The sequence below is a fragment of the Bison bison genome, unplaced genomic scaffold, assembly GCF_000754665.1.
Source record: "Bison bison bison isolate TAMUID 2011002044 unplaced genomic scaffold, Bison_UMD1.0 scf7180017864456, whole genome shotgun sequence".
Lineage (NCBI taxonomy): Eukaryota > Metazoa > Chordata > Mammalia > Artiodactyla > Bovidae > Bison > Bison bison.
In genome coordinates this window covers 28,713,418-28,735,600 of record NW_011495018.1, presented here as the reverse complement: position 1 = coordinate 28,735,600, position 22,183 = coordinate 28,713,418, and the positions used below count along the sequence as shown (strand labels likewise).

The following is a 22,183-nucleotide window of genomic DNA, read 5'->3' as shown; positions in this document are numbered from 1 at the left end:
CCTAGGCGGAACGGTTGCCATGGCAGTGGCCAGGCACGCGGCTCGTTGGAGGGAAGATGGCGGTGACCGGCTGGCTGGAGAGTCTGCGGGCGGCAGAGAAGACGGCGCTGCTGCAAGACGGTAACTCGAGCCCACCCCCACCCCCCATCCGCGAGCACCTTGTTCCTTTCCACCAGGGTCCAGCCCTCCGCGCTGGCGCCCCCGGGACGGGCCCAGCCCGGAGGGTAAGGCTGGAAGGTCGCAGCCTCCTGCCAGGGCAAGTTCTGCATTTGCAGATGAAGAAACCGAGGCTCATATAGATGAGGCGACTGGAACACCCTTCTCTGAACACCCCTAGTTTCCTCCACACTACCTCGCTCCTCTCTGCGTTCTGTTACTAATAAATAATTCTTTTCATGTTCACTATGTCATTTGCTCTTCACCGCAGTCCCGAGAGGCTGTTTTCCACTCTGTTTTACAGAAGAGGAAACTGAAATCCAGGATTTTAGGTCGGCTGTAGCTCCCCCAGTCAGTGGTAAAAGTGGATCTTGACCTGGGATCCCATGAACCCCAGTCTGGAGATGTGTCATAAGAGACGCAGGACACCTGCGCTGTAGTTAGGACTTTGCCTTTAATTTAGCGTGGGCTCCCCAGTCGGCCTCTTATATTTGAACCTCACTTTCCTCATCTGTAAAATGAGGTGAATTGATTATCTCTGTTATCTCTGAGGTCCTTTGCACTTGTAATGTTATGTTTGTAAGTGAACTTCTACATGTTCCTTGGGTCTTTAAAGGAGACAAAGCAACGCTTCCCGCCCCACCCCACCCCCTCCCCCGCCACTTCCCCCATTCCTGCTGGTTCTGGAAGAGGTAGACACAGGGGTATGGAATTCTGACTTTCTAACACCCTAGGATTGGCCCGTGCTTGACGGTCCCTTCCTGGACCCACTTGGCAGCCAGAATGAATTCGGTCTGAATTCCTTGTAGCTTTCAGGAAACTGGCAGGGACTGAAATCCACAGGTAGAGGCCAGTCAAGAAAGCTTGGAAAGTGAAATCAGCTGGTCATTTGCTCCTTTATTCAGGCAGCATTTAGGGATGCTTTTACTGTGTGTTAAGTTGTGTGCTAGAGCAGATAGAAAACGACATGTTTCAGGAGTTCCCATAGTGGTCAAGAAAAAGTAAATAAATGAGAGAGTATGTGTTAAGTAGAAGTTGGACTTTTCTATAGAATGCCATGAGAGCACAGAGGTGGAAATGGTTCTTTCAGGAAGATCTGACAGAACAGGTGATGTTCATGGGCCCTAAAGGATAGATAGGTGTTTGCTAAGTGGAGAAGAGGGGATAGTTATTCCACCAAGAGTAACTCACACGTGAAGACACAGAGGTGTTAAAGTGTGTGGATGATTCCTAGGGGCATAACAAAACATTTAGTGAGGTTCAAGCCTTTACCCAGTCAGTCCTAATATCTACCTACACTCTGTCAGGTCCTGGGTGCTAGGATGCAAGAGTGAATAAAAGGTCCCTTTTCTCGAGGAGTGTTAAGGGGAAATGGTAGAACATGAAAAGAAATTGCAGAGAAGTTGGAGTTGTGATAGATCTCCTTTGCCAAACTAAAGATTTTGAACATTATCTCATAGGACGGTGAGATTTGTTTTTATTGGAAGAAGTACATAACATATAGTCACCATTTTAGCCTTTTTTAAGTGTAGTTTTGTGGCATTAAGTATATTCACATGGTTGTGCCCCCATTGCCACTATCCATCTCCAGAAGGTTCATTTTCAGCTGCAACTCCATACCCATTAGCTACTAACTCCTCAGCTGAAACTCTGTATCCGTTAAACACTACTCCTCAGTCTCCTTATCTTCGGCCCTTGGCAATCGCCATTCTACTTTCTATCTTCATGAGTTTGGTTACAGCACGGACCTCATATAAGTGGAGTATATGATATTTGTTGTTTTGTGACTGGCTTATTTCACTTAGCATAATGTCTTCAAAATTCATCCATGTTGTTGCATGTGGAAATGAGGAAATGTCATTTGTTGCATGAGGAAATTTTGATTTCCTCCCTTTTTAAAGCTGAATAACATTCTTCCATTGTATGTATGAATATACCACATTTTGTTTATCCACTGGTGTGTCAGTGGACACTTGAGTTGCTTCCACTTCTTAAAAAATTAATTTTATGAATTTTTATTAGAGTATAGTTGCTTAACAACGTTGTATTTGTATCTGCTGTACAGCAAAGTGAAATCAGCTATTCATGTACTCCCTCGCTTTTGGATTTCCTTCCCATTTAGGTCACCACAGAGCATTCTGTAGAGTTCCCTATGCTATACAGTAGGTTTTCATTAGTTATCTATTTTTGCATAGTATTATATACATGTCAATTCTAACCTCCCAATTCCTCCCCAGTCCCCCCTTGATATCCGTACATTTGTTCCCTACGTCTGTGTCTCTACTTCTGCTTTGCAAAAGCATGTGTGTATGCTTAGTGGCTCAGTTGTGTCCAACTCTTTGCAACCCCATGGACTATAGCCCACCAAGCTCCTCTGTCCATGGAATTTTTCAGGCCAGAATGCTGGAGTGGGTTGCCATTTTCTCCTCCCAGGGATCTTCCAAACCCAAGGATTGAACTGGTGTCTTCTATGTTAGCAGGTGGATTCTTTACCACTGATTCGCATGGGAAGCCCTGCTTTGCAAATAAGATCTATACCATTTTTCGATATTCCACATATATGCATTAATATACATATTTTTTTCTTTCTGACTTCACTCTGTATGACAGTCTGTAGCTCCATCCATGTCTCTGTAAATGACCCAATTGTGTTCCTTTTTGTGGTTAATATTCCAATGTATATATGTTCCATATCTGTTTTAAAAAAAAAATTTTTTTTTGGAAACTATTTATTTTGGACTGTGCTGGGTCTTTGCTGCCGCGCGTGAGATGTCTCTGTTGATAGTTAGATGATCGTGGGCAACTCTCTAGTTGCGGTGCACAGGCTTCTCGTGCCTAGATTCTGTTGTGGAGCACAGGCTCTAGCGCCCTCAGGCTTCATTAGTTACAGCACACGAGCTTAGTCGCTTTGCGACAGTGTGGAATCTTCCCAGATCAGGGATCGAACTTGTGTCCCCTGCATTGGCAGGCAGATTCTTAATCACTGGACCACCAATGACGCCCCTGTGCCGTATCTTTATCCATTCCTCTGTTGATGGACATTTAGGTTGCTTCCATGTACTGGCTATTGTAAACAGTGCTGCAATGAACATTGGAGTACATGTGTCTTTTTGAATTACAGTTTTTTCCAGGTGTGTGCCTAGTAATGGGATTGCTGGGTCATATCGCAGCTCTGTTTTTAGTTTTTTAAGGAACCTCCATACCGTTCTCCTTAGTGACTGTATCAGTTTACATTCCCGCCAACAGTGCATGAAATGAAAAGTGAAAGTGAAGTCGCTCAGTCGTGTGCGACTCTCTGTGACCCCGTGGACTGTAACCTACCAGGCTTCTCCGTCCATGGGATTCTCCAGGCAAGAATACTGGAGTGGGTTGCCATTTCCTTCTCCGGGGGATCTTCCTGACTCAGGAATTGAACTCGGGTCTCCCGGCTTGCAGGCAGTCACTTAATCCTCTGAGCCACCAACAGTGCATGAGGGTTCCCTTTTCTCTACACCCTCTCCAGCATTTATTGTTTGATGATGGCTATTATGACTGGTGTGAGGTGATATCTTATTGTAGCTTTGATTTGCATTTCTCTCATAGTTATGTTGAGTGTGTTTGTTGGCCATCTATGTGCCTTCTTTGGATAAATATCTATTCAGGGCTTCTGTCCATTTTTTGATTGGGTTGTTTTTTTTGCTATTGAGCTGCATGAGTTGCTTATATATTTTGGAGTTATTTTGTCAGTCACTTCATTTGCTAATGTTAATATTTTCGCCCATTCTGAGGGTTGTCTTTTCATCTTGTTTATGGTTTCCTTTTCTGTGCAAAAGCTTTTAATTTTAATTGGGTCTTTTTGTTTTTATTTATTTCGGTTTTTGTTTTTGTTCTTATTTTTGTTTTTATTCTTATTACTCAAGGAAGTGGGTTACTTCTGCTTTTTTTTTTAAACCGTAAATAACTACTGCCGTGAACACAGATGTGCAAGTATCTATTCTAGTCCCCGCCTTTCACTTCCTTTGGAAGTGTTCAAACAAATACTTCATCAACCAGGATTTTGGTAAGTTTTTTTGTTAGTGATATCACAAAACAACATTGTTAGTTTTTTCTCTCCCTAATCAAAACCTAAAAAAGGAAACAAAAAACCCTAATGTGTGACTATGCCTTGTTAAACCACTCCTGGAGATCTGCCCTCCTGATGAGTATGTGAGTGGGCAGAGAATGTGGCTGTCTGCCCACCAAGAATCACTTCTCTTGATAATGAGAACTCAGTACACTTTTTCATAAATCATTATTTTTTCTGTTGCAAATTGTTGATTTGTTCAATGATTGCTATTCCTGGTAATCCCATTATTTGCAGGAGGGGGACATCAGTATGTTAACAAGTTTTTTAGAAAAATTAAAACCAGAAAAAAGTAAAGAGTACATTGTATGTGAGGTCAGTGTTTTATGAGACTTGATATGATACATACAACACACAGACACATACGTATAGACACACACAAATACACATATGATCGATTACATATATACTGGATTGTGATCTATATCTTATTTCTTACCCTAGATCCCATTCAGAAAGTTTGACAATCATTGGTCTAGAGAAACTGACTCTTTGTGAGCTATGTGGTATCTTTCATAAATAATTTATTTTCATTGTGGAAATATGAAAAATAAATAAACAAGTCATCCATAATCCTCCCATGTGGCGATAATAACAATTGACATTTTCATACAGAAACATCCATATTTTTTCCATGCATACAAGCTCACACACATACATTTTTTCTTTCACCAAAATATCATAGTAATATACTTAAATTTTTTTATATTCACATACATGAGTACATTTAAAACTGACTGAGCTATGAGGGAAGCCCTAAATATGTATTAGAATGAAGTATAGATGAATATTATGATCTTGGGTAAGGGAGGATATTCTAAGCACAACTTCTGGATAATAACCACAAAGGAAAAAATAATTGACTATATAAAAAGTAAACATTTGTTTGAGAAAATCTACTTTAAACAAAAAGGCAATTAAAACAGACTATTTGCAACATGTGTGGCATGTGCTTACTATATACAAAGCTCAATCAGATTAGTAAGAAAAAGATGAATACTGAAATAAAATAGGCTAAGGCCTAAACATGTAATTCACTAGAAATATGAGCAATAAACCCTTAGAATACTGTTCATCCTTATAACCTTAAAGCCATACAGATACCCTAGTATGGTTATTAGAGCCTCAACTTTGGCCTCAAGTGAGTTTAAGCCCAGGCTATCATTTCCTAGCTTTTATGACCTTGAACCAGTTACATGATCTTTAAGCCTCAATTTTCTTTATTTGTGAAAGATAAGTACTGGAGGCACAGAGGATTATTGTGAGAATTAAATGCAATAAAGTATGTAAAGCGCCTGGCCCATAGTAAGCACTGTGTCCTGCTGCACTGACGACCAGACTCCAGGGAAGAAGAGGGTCAGGCCCGACACCCTCAGCTACTCACAGGCAGCCCCTTGTACCCGCCTCCTGACAGGACAGCCTCTGCCAGCTCTGTGAGCCAAACAAATGATTAAGGGTGGTGTAACCTAGGGGCCTATGGAGAGGCCCTGCAAATTTGGGGGTGAGTGTCCCCAGAGTACAAATTCGGAATGACGCGAAGAACAAGGTCTCGGGGAGTGAGTGGACAGCAAAAGGCTTGGTAGATTGGATGCAGTTGCAAGTGTTGGCTAGTGGCTCCTTCAGCTGATTAAGGGCCTTGGGGCTCTATTCATCAGGGAAACGCTGGGTACCTGATTGCTGGGCATTGGTACTGTCTCACTAAGGAGCCTACCTGTCTGTTTACCTGTCTGTAAAAATGGGAAATTATCTAGCCACTTTTAAGAAGATGCTTAGGATTATACTACTGAGATGGAAGAGTTGGTCTCGGAGATGCCCTTGAATTCTTTCCTTTTTTATCCTTTGAACATACATTACTTTTGTTTTAGTATGAAATTGTTTTAACATTTGTTTTCTTTTAAATTTTTATTGGCGTGTAGTTGCTTTACATTGTTGTATTAGTTTCTGCTGTACAGCAAAATGGATCAGCTACCTATATCTCCACTGTTTTGGATTTCCTTCCCATTTAGGTCACCACAAAGCACTGAGTAGAGTTCTCTATGCTATACAATAGATTTCATTAGTTATCTATTTTATACATAGTATCAGTAATTTATATATGTCAATTCCGATCTCCTAGTTCATCTCATCCCCCCTTCCCCTTGGTATCCATGTTTGTTCTCTATGTCTCTGTCTCTATTTCTGCTTTGTAAATAAGACTGTCTATATCAGTTTTTTCAGATTCCACATATATGTGTTAATATGCGGTATTTATTTTTTCTTAATTCTGATTGCACTCTGTATGACATACTCTAGGTCTGTCTAGGCCACTACAAATGACCCAATTTCATTACTTTTTATGATTAATATTCCACATCTTCTTTATCCATTTCTTCTCTTCTTTCAATGAAAGATGAAGTGATGTTCTTTCATTCTTTCAATCAATATTTAGCTGAGCTCTTAAAATATGCCAAGTACTATGCTTAGTGTTTGGGAAACCATAGATAGAGGGGATAAAATCCTTCTTATCTTAGTAAAGAGACAGGCACTCATCATCCAGAATTCACACAAATGTAAAACCATAACCAAGGAAAATGCCATAGGGAGAATACGTGGGCACTCATGTCAGGTGCTGTGTGATAGGAATGGCATAGAGATGTGCAGAAGAAGGCAGAGTGAGGGGCACAGCTGGAGGGAGTTGCTGGTTGGGAAACCCAGTTCAGTAATCTGAGCACATAGGCTTGGTTTTAGGAACTGGGGAGAGAAAGGTAAATATGATATCATTCTTGAAACAGATACTTTTAAAAGTATCATACTATGAGATAAACGCTCCACTGTGGACATGAATAAAGCACCAGGAAGGCATAAAGAAATAAGTGATGAATTTTGCCGAAGTGGCTAGGAATGATAGTTTTAGGAAGACTTCCCAGTAGAAGTGACATTTCAGTTGGATTTTGAAGGGCAAGGAGGAGTTCAACAGTTGGGAAGAGTGGCTCAGACAGTAAAGAATCTGCCTGCAACGCTGGAGACCCAGGTTCAATCCCTGGGTCAGGACGGTCCCCTGGAGAAGGGAATGTCTACCCACTCCAGTATTCTTGCCTGGAGAATTCAAGTCCATGGGATCACAAAGAATCAGACATGACTAAGCAACTAACACTTTTTTAGAGCTATTGTTCGTAGAATAATCAGCAGAACAAAGACATGTTCAGGGAAAGCAAATGAGTCCCAGGACTTGTCTTAAAGTAATGGTGGGTGATGGTTGTCAAGGAGTTCGTGGGAGGCTCTGGGAAGATTTTTAATATGCCCATGGCTGTTAGTGTTTCCCAGGCAGATCTCTGGATCTGAAGGCCCATGGCAAGGGGAGGCCAGGGGTAAGACCCTCTTTTGCTTTGTGCCCAGGGAGAAGAAAGGTGCACTATTTGTTCCCCAATGGGAAGGAAATGGCCGAAGAGTATGATGAGAAGACAAACGAACTACTTGGTAAGTGACAGGGGCCCCCGGTGGGCCCTTAGGAACACTTGGGGTGACCTGAGCACAGGTACACAGGCCTAGCTGAGGCTTCATGGAGAAGCTCAGCAGTACACGTGGGAGCTCGGCGAGACTGAGGCCCTTGAGGCAGAATTGTTCCTGAGAATAACCCGAGGTCAGGGCCGGACACCAGAGATGCAATGGGTGTCCACTTGGCCAGTGAACCTCACTCCACCCCCAGGCAAATGAGAGAGTTAACTCTTCTAAGGTGTGATTGGGGGTGTAGAGAAACCACTGGGAAAATCTTCACAGAGAAGGTAGAATTGAAAGTAAGCCTTGTGGGCTAAGTCATGGTGAAGGCAGCTTTCCCTGCACTTTTTTGGCTTAATTTTTGTTTTGTTTTCTGAAACCACATCAGGAACAAGCAAGAATCAGAGGCAGCAGCTTCTGACCTTGCCTCAGAGGCAGCTCTGTTAAATATACCCCTTGTCTTGGAGAACGTCTGAATCAAAGGGAGGAGGAAGGAGAAATGGTGATTTTGCGGCATCATCACTTTCATTCCTGCAGCCCTTTTCCCTTTTTCTCTAAGAATAAGCTCATGAATAGAGGCTCCAGCTCAGATTTCTGGAAATTATTTGATTTGCTCATTCTCTGTTCTCAGGTATGCATATCAGCATGAACTGACTTCCCGAAGTTATGTGGCTGGTTCTTTGACCCAGGGCCTGAGGCTGTCAGCAGTGGGAGTTGGTCTCTTTTTATTAAGTTTCACCTGAAATGCTAAGACCAATGATGGAATCATGGGCTGGGTTATTTTCTTGTCATTATTCTTGACTTTAATTTCTTCCTGGGCCTGATGGACAGGTAGTACTGTTGAGGGAATTTCTTTTTCCCTTTTTCTGACAGCTCATAAATGTCTAGAACTGACAACATGGATCACATGGGTTTGCATTCTCTTCATCTCCAGTCTTAAAACATGTGTCCTGCGCATGCTCAGCCGCAAAGTGAAGTGTTGATCCTTCCTTATTATGAGCTGCTTGGGTTCCAGTCCCAATTGGTTTAATATGGTGCTATTAAAAAATCTTGATGTGTTTAGCATATGACACTGATTTGGTGGAAACCAATACAGTAGTAATATCCTCACAATGCATGGTAATTTATAGCACTCCCAGGGGGTGACAGCCTTGGGATGCCTAATGGGGTGAGCTTATGAAAGCAGAGGTCACGTGGGCTGACCAGCACCATCACCAGGCCAAGGACTCGCCACAGCTCCTCTCGCTGAGCCCCCAGTGGCACTCTCTTCTTCTCACAGAGCGAATAATACAGCTATTGCTGCTGTGGCTATAAAAACAAACAAGTAAACCCCAAGGCCTCTTGGTTGTGCTTGGACACAAACTTGAAATGAAGAACAAGCCCAGGTTACTTCATTGGTAACATCCCATGTGAACCTGTCACTTTCCCTCGTGGCAGGTCAAGACTAGACAGGGGCCTCCCAACTCCTTTTTCTTAAAAGCAGAAATGGAGGTTCATAGGAGAATGTTGTTTGAAAAAGTCTACCTAAGGATAGTAATACTGTACCTTTTTTTGGGTGCCATGCCAAGTGCTTTACACCAACCAGCCCCGTCACAGCTCAGCGTGGTAGGTAGGTGCTGCTGCATTAATTTTACAGTCAGGAAAACTGCAAGTTTCAGGAGCTTAAGCACCTTGCTCAGAAGCACATAGCTGGTTAGTTACAGGGCTTGGGTTTAAGCCTAGGTCTGTGTGATGAAGAGCCCGTGCTTTTAATCCACAACAACATACTGTTGGGAGTTGAGAATATTTAATCCTGTTTTGTTTTTTTAACTAAATTTTGTTCTCCTCAGAATGGCCCAAGTAGAGACTGGTGGGAGCAGGACAGAGGGGAACACTCCACTCAAACCACTGGGCCCTTTGAACAGCTGACCCTTTTCTTATTCATCTCCAACCACCCCACCCCATGCCGGCCAGCTTGCAAAATACTGTTTGTTTTTAATTTTTAAGTATAAATAATCCCAGGGCCTGAACTGACTTTCACTTGTGCATTCGTTGAAGCAAAATATGGACAGGGTTTTTGTGGTGTAAATGGGAATGGTTTCCATTTTTTATTTTTTTCCAGCTAATTATACAAATTGGATAATTGGTCAAACTGGTTTTCTGTCTGAAAAACCCAGAAAGTAATTTATAGAGAGAATTACCTATAGTGCATCTGTCTGGGTCAGAGCCCTTCCAGTCGGTGTTAATAACCATAGTAGTGTCATATTTTTTTTCCTGCCCGCTCAATGCTATTCATCCCCACCCCCCACAATGAATGCTGTATGTGTATTCATAGAGAAAAAAAAACTGAAGGGCCCCATAACAATGATCGGAACATCAAACCAGCCCTAGAAGAACACAGCATGTCCAGGGGGGCCGAGGCTGAAGGGCAGGCCATCCCCCAGCGATTACATTCGGATTACCGGCTTAATCTGCTGTGGTATTTGACCGCCAGCCTAACCACCCCAGGCTGCATTTGGAGGATATTGAGCACTTTCATCCCCAAGCACTTCACCGGCTTTATAAATGACCCACTCGATTCCCTTCAGCCTCCTCAGGGATGGGACGTGGCAGCTGTTTAATAGCCACATAGCAATGTTGCAGTGTTTTAGGGCAGAAAAGAAGAATCCTGCATCCAGTTTAAGCTGCAGGGAGTATTTAGGAAAGGGGAATGTAATTACCCACACTGGAAGTGGGCCAGGGCTGGGAGCTCTGGGGAAGGAGGCCTTTAGGACCTCTACTTTCCAGCCCACCTGAAAGATGGGGCCTCCTTTCAGCAGTCAGGGACATCAGCCTGCTTCCTGCTGACTTAGGAAAAAGGCCCCAGGCGCTGCCTCCTTCATATATTCCCCATCAGACCTTTTACAGGGTCATTGAAAGTCTCCTTTCCAAGGACTGGCCCTGGCTCAGCCAGGAAGATATGACAGCGTCCCGGGGAGCTGCCTTGCACACACCAGTTTGGGTTTAACATATAATCAAATCAGAGTGACAGCAGGTGGAAACAGTCTTCTGTTGCCGCAGGAGCTGTCCTTGAGTTCAGGAACAAAGACAGGACAAGAAAGACAAGACGAAGCGTGTATTTGCATGTGTGCATCCATGCCCACATCCATGGGAGAAATAATAAGGACTTCACCAAAATCATTTATTGGCTCTTATCTCACAGGGGAATGAATACAGAGACCTTCTTCATATTCTAACAAAGAATTTAACCCCAAGGTGTTAAAAATGGTGAAACAGCCAAGGGTCCAAGTTTCTGTGACCTGAGTGGCTTTTAAGGCCAGCAGTAAGGAAACCAGTAGCTAACTTTCCATCTCCTTAGGGTCCTTTTGGGGAACATTTCTGTTCCAAACCCAATTATTCCATAGATAAGAGTAGAAAAGAGTAGATCAAAATTGGCTTTCCTGGCCACACTGGCACTGTGCTTCAGGACACATGATTTAACAAGGCCCGTGATCACCGGACACCTCACTTGTCCAGCCTCAAATAATTAAGTGTTTTTCAGAAATTAAATTTTCAAATAATTGAAGCTTTTCTTTTAAATGCTAAAATCTTAAAAAGAAATAGAGCTTTAAAAAAAAAAACTAAAAATATTATATATGCTATTGAATATTTTTGAGGAGGACATTGCAACCCACTCCAGTATTCTTACCTGTAGAATCCCAATGGATGGAGGAGTCTGGCTGGCTACAGGGTCGCAAAGAGTTGGACACGACTGAAGAGACTTAGCACAGATAAATATTTATAGAATACAAGTTAGCCATTTACTAGTGATTCGGATTCTGGTCTTGGAGTTAGGAGACATGAATTTTACCTGTGGATTTTGCAAGTGAGTGTCTCTTTCTGAGCCTTGGTAATTCTTTATACTCTTCCTTGGAGAGAGGTAGCAGGGGTTGAAGGAGAGCAGGCAGGGAAGAATGCTATTTCTCATTTGAAAGATACAAGCATTGGACTGGACGCTTTCTAAAAGAACCTCCACCTTTAAGCTCTGTTTTGACTGTTCTCACCTCGGGATCCCATCAGGGTCTAAGGATGCTTGTTTGCCCTCACACCAAATGGTCCCACACGCTTTTTAGTTCTGACCCTGCACTCAGTGTGAGCTACCCCATCGTGCTGTTGTCAGTATGCCTGGGAAAAAATAATGTCCTGCCTTATTCTACACATCGCATTTTACACGTGTCTGAGTAAGAATCTGGGAGTGATCTTTTCTACAGTAGAGTGAGATACACGGGTCTGTCACAGTAAGTCGCAGCTTAGAGGCGTTTGTCGTTTCTGAATTTGTAGCTGTGAAGGCTGCAACCCAGAAGACTGGCTTCCTAGTTAAGCAAGGTATTACGAGAATAGATTTGGATGTACTTCTAGTCACAGTCCAGTCACTTAAGAGAGAAGTATTTGTGAGAAAAAAAAAAAAGTTGCCTATAAAGCATATTTCCAAGTTTTACTCTTCCTTATTAATTTTCATTATAAACTTGGAAATGTGTTTCTAGGGAGAGTTTCTGGCCCTGAGACGTAATAAAATCACATTGCAGAATTCAACAGACCTTATAAAAGCACATATTCAAGGGAAAATCCTCATTTTACAGCATACTTTTGTGTTCAGCTTGTGTGCCTTACTTAGAGCAGGGAGGGTGTTTGGGGTTTGGCGCAGCTACTCAGAAGAAACCCATCCTGAGAATCACACTCACCCCCCGGCCCAGAAAAGGAGCAACCACCACAGGACACCGGGTGCTTTCTGAGTTGTTTAGCTCCTCACGGCCACTCCAGGAAGGCTGCTGGCCTGGAGCAGTGCCTGAGCCGCCACCTGGGAGACCCCCATTGCCTCAGGGAGGGAAGGAGCCAAGCGCTCGCGCTTGGGAAAGCCCCTTGTGGCCACGGGCTGCTGACAGCAGTCGGCCATGACAGGGCTGGGTGGGGTCCCTGAGCATCCCAGTGGGGCTCTCAGTGTCTACTGCACTAGACTTTTCACTTAAAATTTCCATAAAAGTGTGGGCCTTACCGGAAAAAAAAATTCTTATGCAAACATCTGGGCTGTAAAATAGAAATGATTATTTGCATTATAAAAGGATGATTCCACTCTATAAGAAATTTATGTTAGATCTTTTATAAATAATACACTTAAAATATGGTGTGTGCCTCACGTTTCCTGTAAATACAACTGTGGGGGTGTTATTTTAAGCCAGGTACACCTGAAATGAGTAAACTTCTCAATTTGGACTTCTGAGTCATGAGACAAATCTGCTTATCAGCTTTCACACTCTTAACTCATTCTTCCTTTGCCTATTTTTAGAAGGAAGAATGCACATCAACTCAGGCTTCTTGGGATCCATATTTTCCCTGTTACTAGTAGCCACCCTTTTCCCAACCTTCACATCATCCCTGTGCTTGAAGTCATACCTGGGGGTTTCTGACTTCACTTGGCGCCTTTCATAGCTTTAATTCTTTTTGTCTGGGCTCCCTGATCTGTTCTTTACAAACTGTCTAATATTGAAAATGCTGTCCTGAGATTTCAGGGGTTGTGAGGTCCCTGCTCAGATGGATAAAGTTAGTCCATGAAGGCCTGTCGCTCCCACTTTTATCCTGTTCCTGTACCTAAAGTGATGTCAACGATTCAGCAGAAGAGAGCAGAACACCTTTCCTCCCCGTAATCCCACTGCTTCCTTCTCTCCTCAGTGAGGAAGTGGCGTGTGAAGAGTGCCCTGGGAGCCTTGGGCCAGTGGCAGATTGAGGTGGGAGAGCCAGCACTCCCAGGAGCAGGGAGCCTGGGGCCTGAACTCATCACGGAAAGCAATGCCAATGTATGTCTGTCTGTCAGGTGTCTTGGGGAGGCTGGGGGAGTGGGCTGCTAGCCCTCAAGGGCAGCCACCATGTCTTGTTCACCTCCTCATCTCCAGTGTGCCCACCTGGATGCAGTTCCCTTGAATGGATACCCAAAGGGTTCTGGCTTAGTCATCCCAGAGCAGGGGCTCCAGGCTTCGTAGGTCACAGCAGTGGAAGCATCAGAGGAGAGCTAAGGAGCTCCCATTTTGTCCCCGGGTAGAGCTTTGTGGAGGGGAGCCATCCCTTCCTACCCCTCTCCAAGAATAGTCCTTGAATTGGATTTGCCTTCTGCAGCCCATATTCGTGCGCAAAGACACCAAGATGAGTTTCCAGTGGCGAATTCGAAACCTCCCGTACCCTAAGGATGTTTACAATGTCTGTGTGGACCAGAAGGAGCGCTGTGTTGTTGTCAGAACAACCAACAAAAAGTAAGTGGCATGGTAGGCACCTGCCTACTTGTGTATGAACAAGGTGGGGGTGGGGTTTGACCTAGGGTTAGGACTCAGACAGTTCCCCACCCCAGAGGGTAGAGCAGCCTCCTCTTCCAGGGCTGAGAGGGGCAGAAGGGCTTTACTACAGCCCTAGAGCATTGGAGAAGGAAATGGCAACCCACTCCAGTGTTCTTGCCTGGAGAATCCCAGGGACAGAGGAGCCTGTTGGGCTGCCTTCTATGGGGTCGCACAGAGTCGGACATGACTGATGCGACTTAGCAGCAGCAGCAGCAGAGTAGGTACTAAAAGCTGAAGGGCTTTCTCTCTTCGGCCCTTGAATACTGTAATCAGAACCAGCTTGAATATTGTACTCAGCTCCATCAGGGCAGGGAAATTTGAACAATGAGTGTCTGGTCCAGTACTTGGCATATGCTGGAGCTCAGTAAACATTTGTTGGATGAATGAGGGGATGAGGAAATCACCCAGCCACTGACTTGCGATCTTAGGTGGTTCTGCTGTAAGGTTACTATGCCTTGACCTCTGGCTGGCTCCAGTCCATGATGAGCTTGGAGCTGGCAGGGAGCCAGAGCCTGGAAGGCACACCTGTCTGAGGTGGCAGTTACAGAGGTGTCTGGGAGCAGCAAACTTGATCCAACCCCCCTGGGGGTAGGGGTGTCCCTAGAGGGACAGGGGGTGAGTGCTTCTTGGAAGTCTCTTGCATGATGTTTCAAAGAGTGTGCTCACATCCCTTTTCCTCCTCTTCTCATGGCCTGCTCAGTTCAGTTCAGTCGCTCAGTTGGGTTGAGGGGACAGAAGGTGACCGAGGTGGAGATCTGATCCTGGCGGGACTGCTTCTTGGCTGATTATCTTGGAAATGCACTGATCTCGTTTGGGTTTCTGGAACTCTGACTGACCACAGAAGAGAAGAGCCCCGTAATGACTTGGTTGTGAACTGAATCAGAGGGATTGCAGTGTAGGACCAACTCCCATGAAATAGATTTAGGGCATTGAGATGGGAGGTTTTATGAGTTACTAGTCCACAGACGGTGAAGCTACCCAGCATGTCTCATGGGGTGCTCAGCTTAGGCCAGAGATGCCCCCTCCAGTTTACCTAGAGTAAGGAGGACCCAGTATTGGTCCATCTTCTCAGGCGGTGTGGTGCCAGCCTCCCACCATCTCTCTCAGGTCCATGATGCCACAGGGAAGCAGTGTGGCTCCCAGGCTCCCCTGGTGCAACCCTGGGTTCACCCTCCTCTCTGACCCCCACACCCTGTCACTTTGGCAGGGTTAAGGGGTGGGGAAGGAGTGGAGATGAATGAATTAATTTCAGGATTATTGCTGTACATGCAGCCAGCAGCCCCTAAAGTGAGACTTGTCTATAAATATAAAGTCATAATAATAAGGGTTTGCGTTTGTAAAGCACTTTATAGCCCTCAGATAAAAGGCAGTTTATTCCCGTTATTGTTCTCATCATTAACAGGAGTCAGTGCCTAAAGTAGAATTTAGCAATTTCAGACAACAGAGAAATTGCCTTTAGGAAAACAAACTCCATGCTTCAGCAAGCATTCCCTGGCGTCAGAGGCCCTGGGCCCAAACTAGGAACAAAAGTGCTTCTGATAGCGCTTGAATCTGCAGCCCAGCAGTTTGTGGAGCTGGCTGCTGCCTCCCTTTTGTCCCCCAGAGGTCACTGTCGAATATAGATATCAAGCAAAAATGTGATTACCAAGGAGCGAGAGAAGAGAGGCTAGCTAGCTCACCAGAAAATTCATCTGCAGGCCGGTCCTCTGGGTCCCATCTCCTGCGCATATCCAACCATAGGTGGCACTGTTGGCCAGGCGCTCCACTCCAGCGCCCCGGGCAAGGGGAGATGCTGCTGAACTGCCCGGTGAGGCCAGGTGGGATGGAGTCGTGCCTCCAGAGGGAGCAGGACCAGGATCGGATTCCCACCGAGGGAAGAGTATGTGAGTGCTCACTTCAGGGCCTGCACTGAGATCTCAGGGTCAGTGCGGCCCAGCCTGGCGCAGCACAGCCTCGGGACCCTCTGCTGGGAGGAAGGCGGGAGAGGCTGCTAAGCCCTCAACCGGCTCCTCCTGAGCCTAGTGGCATGTTCATTTTCTACTTGGAGTAGTAACACATCCTGTACCTTTACTTCCTCTAACTATACACAACTCAGTGGCTATTCCTTTGAGCAGAGTTTAACTTTTTCAAGGTACTGTAAAACTATTTTCTGATCATCATACCACCCAGTGGTGGACAGGGTATGTATAATTCTCGTGCTGTATATGAACGATTCCGTGAGAGCATCTATAAAGTCAGCGTGATGCACTTGACTTACTGGAGGGGATAGTGACGGTTTTCATGCCCAGGCCTCTGCAGTTTCCACCACACTGTGGCTTTTCTGATTTGATGTCCTTCACCTGAAGGTTCCATGTCTGCCCTGATTCTAATATTCTGGAATATGGTCATCAATAAAAGCCAGAGTCCCTGAAAAACTGGGTTTGCCACTTTTCTTGATAGAATTGATTCCAGTGAATTATGTCCTTGGCCTCAGGTAATAGCAAGAGATGAACCAGGGAAGGAAGAAGCTGCTTTTCTGGGATCTGAGTGTGGCGTCATCTGTTCCCATCATCTGTTAGGAATGCTTGTGCAGAGAGAAGGTTCTGAGCCTCAGCCTTAGAAGCTGGCAGCTCTGAGTGGAAGGAGCTGGGCGTGGAGTAGGAGGATGTCAGCTTGAATCTGGCCTCTGCTACATATTAATCATGGCATTTTTGGGCAAGGTTTCCTCATCTATCACAGGAGAATACTCCTGCGTACATCATAGATTGTTTGGGGAATTAGAAAATTGTATATTGTACTCAGCCCTGTGGCCGGCCTGAGGAAATTAGAGCCTAAAGAGAGTTTGGCTGATTTGACATTGGTAATACTAACTCTGTGGGAGTGTTAATAGGCATCTCTAGAAAAAAGGATTCTGTGGTCAAATAAGGTTAGGAAACTGAATTAAATGGGTTTCTCTTTGGTAGGACTTCTGAGAGCCTGAAATATGTGAATGTGCATTATAGGCAGAGGTGACCAGTTTGTCTGGAGTGTTGATGTTTAAGCAAGAAGGAAGATGGGCCTACTGATCGTCTAAGGGACAGACTGACTACAGGCTTCCCTCGACCACTCTGGCCAAGCCTGTGTGCAGAGCACCCACGGGAGGTCTGTGGGCCCAGCCCATGTGACTCCACAGCCGTCCTGCTTCTACTATCAGCTTCCTTCAGAGCCGCTCTCTCTAGGCCTGCTCTCTTGTGCCCTTTCTCAGTTCAATGCGAAGGGAGAACAAGCTGGGAAAGGACTGGGAATGGGGAAGGGAATATAGCAGAGAAAGAGAGTGATGCAGTGCTGTAGGTCATCTCTGAAAGAGTGAAGGAGCTGTCTTTTTGCACAGCTTGGAGACAGGTACCAGGTTAGCCTGTTCTGTTCCCAGTGACTTAAAAGTTCATCTGGGGCAGCTATTTTATTTGAGAAAGGAATCTGGAGGAAGAAACAGATCCTGGAGTTAAGTGGCCTGCCCAGAGTCACAGGGCAGGGCCAGGGGTCCTCCTGGGAGCCCTGACTTCCACACACATCTTTGCACGCTTTTACATTCAGAAAGGAAGGCCACTCTGTGTTAGTGGGAGTGCTCAGGAGACCTGCATAGTGGTTGAATCCTGGGGGAGACCACCCCCCATCTCTGCCCCATCCTTGGAACCTAGATGGTCTGATCCTTTGAGGTGAGAATGAAGAGCGATAGAGGAGTCAGGAGATTGAGGGGATTATCACTGTAATAAGGGCATCTCCCTTTACCAGTTTTATGACGTGGACAAGATACCTGACTTGCCTGTGCCTCAGTCTCCTCTTCTATAAAAGAGGATGACAGAAGCAGCCAACCTGAGAGCGCTGTTTTCAGGAGTCAGTGTGTGAACAGTGCCCGGCACGGATTTAGAATTCATAAATGTCACCTCTCACTGTGTGGCTGAGACTGAGGATAGTGAAGGCAGGTGAGAATGGGGGTTGTTGCACATCAGCTAAAAGCCCAGGGACTACCCCACTATAAAGGCCTAGCTTTCAGCAGAAACAAGATTTCAGGCAGCGATATGGCCTTGTTTCTTCTTCATCCTTAAAGCCCCAGGTCACAGCTCTGGACAGAGTTGATGCCTAAGAAATGTTTGCTGCCTGCCTAGGGCTGCCAGAGGCTGGGCGTTTGGATTTGCCTGGAAGCACAGTGGGTCCGTCTCTAGTCCAGGCGCTGGTGAGAAGGTGAACCATGGTATTCTCAGGGCAAATCCCAAGGCAGGGATAGAGATAAGGGGGTGTGAGCTGTTTCTTGAGGAGAGAAAGCAGATGCCTCATGCTCCCTTGAAGGCTGCCCATCAGGAGCCCCTGAAAAGATGGGTTTAACCTCAACCAATAAACTAAATCCATTAGAATAGACTCAAAACAGTGAGCCCCCAGACCTACTCTGCCACCACCTCCCTGCCATGTGAGAGGTGATGGGAGTACCACGGGGACGCTGAGGCAAGTCGTGCAACTTGAGTTCCCTTTGATCTTGTCATTGCTGTTGAGGCCAAGCCCTGGACTCTACCTCCCCTGCCTGGGGCATGTGCCTTGACAGCGTGGGACACAGGTGTGTCCCTGTCCCCCCTCCCCAGCACACAGCCAGGTAGGCATTGAGGACATGCCACGTTCTGCACAGCGAGGCCTTACACAGGCCCACTGGGTTCAGTTGAGCCGTGTGTGCCAGGCTGCTGCTCTCCCGCTTCTGCTGCTTGTGTATATTTGCAGGGAAGATGTTAACACTTCCTAACAAGCCTTTGTGTTCATCTAATCTCTGCTGTTTAACCTTTGACTCCCTCCCTATTATCAGTGTCTGCCACCTTTGCTGGCCAGACCAAGGGCCCCAGGAAGAGCCCTCAGCCTGGGCTGGCTAGGAGGAGGATGAGGCCGACATTCCACCCCGGTCTGCAGGCAGATGGATCGCCTTTCCCTGGGGCAGAGCTTTGGAAAATAAAGCAAACTTGTGGTGCCATTAGGATCCCCCAACCCCCACTCCTTTTGAACTGTCAGCCTTTAAGTAAACATTCTTTTCCTGCCGTGGGTCCCAGCACCTTGGCGGGGAGTGAGGAACCTGGGAGGAGAGGGGGCCCTGAGAGTCCTCACTGAACAAGGGATTTCAGCAGGGAGAACAGGGCAGAAATGCTGCCTTGATGTCAACTCTGAGTCCCCAGGGCATCAGGGCTTTTGAAGTGGACTGGGGGGAGCTGCCATAGGACCAGGCCCCTCTGAAGTATTAAAAGCCAGTCCTCTCCAGGCCCTCACTTGTGTGTGTTTGTGCCTGTCTGCAGTGTTCTCTGCGCAGGCCACAGCCTCGTGGCAGCACTGATGCCATGCCTGGGTGACAGGTCTGGCAGCCACCAGCCAGAGCCTAGGTGACACTTCCACCAAGGAAAATGCCAGATGGTCCTGTTGCTAGAGATGAGGAGGCCATTCTTAGTGCTCCAATGTAATAAGCTCCAGACCAGGATTGGGGAACTTTAATCTGACCCTACTAACTGGCTGTGAAACCAAGCAAGATAATTCACCTCTCTGAGCCCGAGTTTCCTCTTTGGTAAAGGAGGTCAAATTTCCTGCAAAATCCGGTTACAGACATTATGGGTTGGATGTTACTATCTGGGTGGTCGTTTTTGTTTAATTTTGGGTGCACTGCTCTGCATGTGGGATCTTAGTTCCTTGACCAGGGATCAAACCTGCACCCCCTGTATTGGAGGCACGAAGTCTTAACCACTAAACTGCCAGGTGAGTCCCAGGGTCCCCCCCACCGCCGCCCCAACTAAAGGGATCGTTCATGGCAAATAAATGGGGAAACAGTGGTTGACTTTATTTTGGGGGGCTCCGAAATCACTGCAGATGGTGACTGCAGCCATGAAATTAAAAGATGCTTACTTCTTAGAAGAAAGTTATGACCAACCTAGACAGCATATTAAAAAGCAGAGAGATTACTTTGTCAACAAAGGTCCATCTAGTCAAGGCTATGGTTTTTCCAGTGGTCATGTATGGATGTGAAAGTTGGACTGTGAAGAAAGCTGAGCGCCGAAGAATTGATGCTTTTGAACTGTGGTGTTGGAGAAGACTCTTGAGAGTCCCTTGGACTGCAAGGAGATCCAACCAGTCCATCCTAAAGGAGATCAGTACTGGGTGTTCATTGGAAGGACTGATGTTGAAGCTGAAACTCCAATACTTTGGCTACCTGATGTGAAGAGCTGACGCATTGGAAAAGACTCTGATGCTGGGAAAGATTGAGGGCAGGAGGAGAAGAGGACAAAAGAGGATGAGCTGACTGGATGGCATCACTGACTCAATGGACATGGGTTTGGGTGGACTGTGGGAGTTGGTGATGGACAGGGAGGCCTGGCGTGCTGTGGTTCATGGGGTTGCAAAGAGTCGGACACGACTGAGCGACTGTACTGAACTGAACTGAAAGGGATCATTAATCTCTGGACTGGCACCTGCAGATGAGGGGGACCATGTGTGATATGTGAAAATGGAGTAGGGTCTTATGGTCAGCAAAGCAGGCCAGAACCCCAGAGATCGGGCTTCTGTGATGAGTCACACGGCTTGTTCTGTTAGGGAGATTTCTCCTTGTGGATTAACTTCCCTCTCTTGCCTATAAGTGGAGTCAGGCTAACCCTAAAAGAGGGAGAGGTAGCAGAGGGCCTCAGTAAAGTGCCATGTAAGTGCCACTGTCAGTCCCCAGCTCTGGAAGACAGCCTTAGGTGTCCTTATTCTGTCCTTGTTTGCAGACATAGCTGTTTTCTTGGGGTGCTGAGGAGGTAGCGCTTGCCTGGCCCAGTTGTGTTTCCCGGGAGGCTTCTTCCACATGTCTCTGGGATTGATGAACTTGAAATATGAGTCACTCTAACCCCTGGTCTAATCAAGGAATTATGACTGGCCAGAAGGCCTTTCATTCTTTTCTTTCCAGGGTCACTAAGCTCTAAAATACTGGCCTTCTAACTGGCTTCCCTTCTTCCTCTTTGGCTGGGGGGTGGGGAGGACTGTATAGAAGCTTGGCATTAAAGGGCCTGATGCCCATCTGTGGGGGTCCCCATGCTGGGTGTTCTCACGGCCTCTTGGTGTCCCCACAGGTACTACAAGAAGTTCTCCATTCCTGACCTAGAAAGATACCAGCTACCTCTGGATGAATCCTTGCTGAGCTTTGCTCACGCCAACTCCACTCTCATTATCTCTGTAAGATCCGTTCAGACTTCTTGGCCACTGTGTCAGGGAAAGGCTCCTTCTTTTGCCCACTTCCCAGTTACTCAGTTGCAGCCCCAACAACTCCTGGGGTATGCTTGCTAGGGAACAGGCCTCTCCAACAGAATGGGATGAGCAGGCGAGGGCTCAGGAGACTGATTTTAAAATCACAGCTAGAACTGGGTAGAGGGTGATGGGGAGGGGTGAGATCCACAGAACTGGAGCTCTAGAAGGTCCAAAAGCCTACCTGTACCCCCAAGTGACCTTAAGCAAATCATTCAACCTTGTAGGCCTCAATTCCCTCGTCTTTGAATAAAGGGAGCAGAAAGAGGATCTCCCTAGTGGGCCAGTGGTTAAGACTTTGCCTTCCTATGCAGGGGGCATGGATTCAATCCCTGGTTGGGGAACTAAGATCCCACATGCCTTGTGGTTTGGCCAGAAATGGGGCAGGGGGCCCTGAGTGTGTTGGGTGGAGGCTGTGTGTTGAAAGGGGTGATATGATTGATTCATGTCTTCTCCTCGCTCCATCCTCAGTACCAGAAGCCAAAGGAGGTCCTGGTAGCTGAGTCAGAGCTGCAGAAGGAACTGAAGAAGGTAAAGACAGCCCACAGCAGTGACGGGGACTGCAAGACTCAGTAGCTGACGCCTGAGCCTGACTTCTGACACTGGGTGGGTGAGGCTTTTGCTGTAGGCCTGTGAGACTTTGGGCTTGGGCCTTTCTGGCACAGGGGCAGCCTCTCTCCTCCCAGGAGCTGTCTAAGCTTTGTAAGAACTGGGCCTCAGGGCGTTCCTAGCCCTAGGTCGTGGTCTTCCCTCCTGAGTAAAGCAATTCTGAGTCACTGTGTGTGCTACCCCCGTGTCCTCTGGTGCTTCTGCCCCCAGGGAGGGCTGGCGAGGACATTTCCTTCTTCGCTAGCCT

General features: G+C 46.3%; 1 protein-coding gene across 1 annotated transcript; it reads left to right on the top strand.

Moving 5' to 3' along the window:
• The first annotated feature begins 3 nt into the window (after window positions 1-3).
• On the top strand, window positions 4-22,115 carry DPCD (deleted in primary ciliary dyskinesia homolog (mouse)). Its single transcript, XM_010859486.1, has 6 exons — window positions 4-120; window positions 7,634-7,714; window positions 13,418-13,542; window positions 13,859-13,992; window positions 21,156-21,258; window positions 21,799-22,115. The coding sequence occupies exons 1-6, from the start codon at window positions 57-59 to the stop codon at window positions 21,901-21,903; spliced, it is 612 nt and encodes a 203-aa protein (XP_010857788.1). The 5' UTR covers window positions 4-56; the 3' UTR covers window positions 21,904-22,115.
• The last annotated feature ends 68 nt before the right edge of the window (window positions 22,116-22,183 follow it).

Excerpts from the sequence above, each read along its gene's own strand:
- DPCD (XM_010859486.1), top strand. The coding sequence starts at position 57 with ATGGCGGTGACCGGCTGGCTGGAGAGTCTGCGGGCGGCAGAGAAGACG. Across the intron at positions 121-7,633 it reads GACGGCGCTGCTGCAAGACG|GGAGAAGAAAGGTGCACTAT; the intron begins GTAACTCGAGCC and ends CTTTGTGCCCAG. Across the intron at positions 13,993-21,155 it reads GTCAGAACAACCAACAAAAA|GTACTACAAGAAGTTCTCCA; the intron begins GTAAGTGGCATG and ends GTGTCCCCACAG.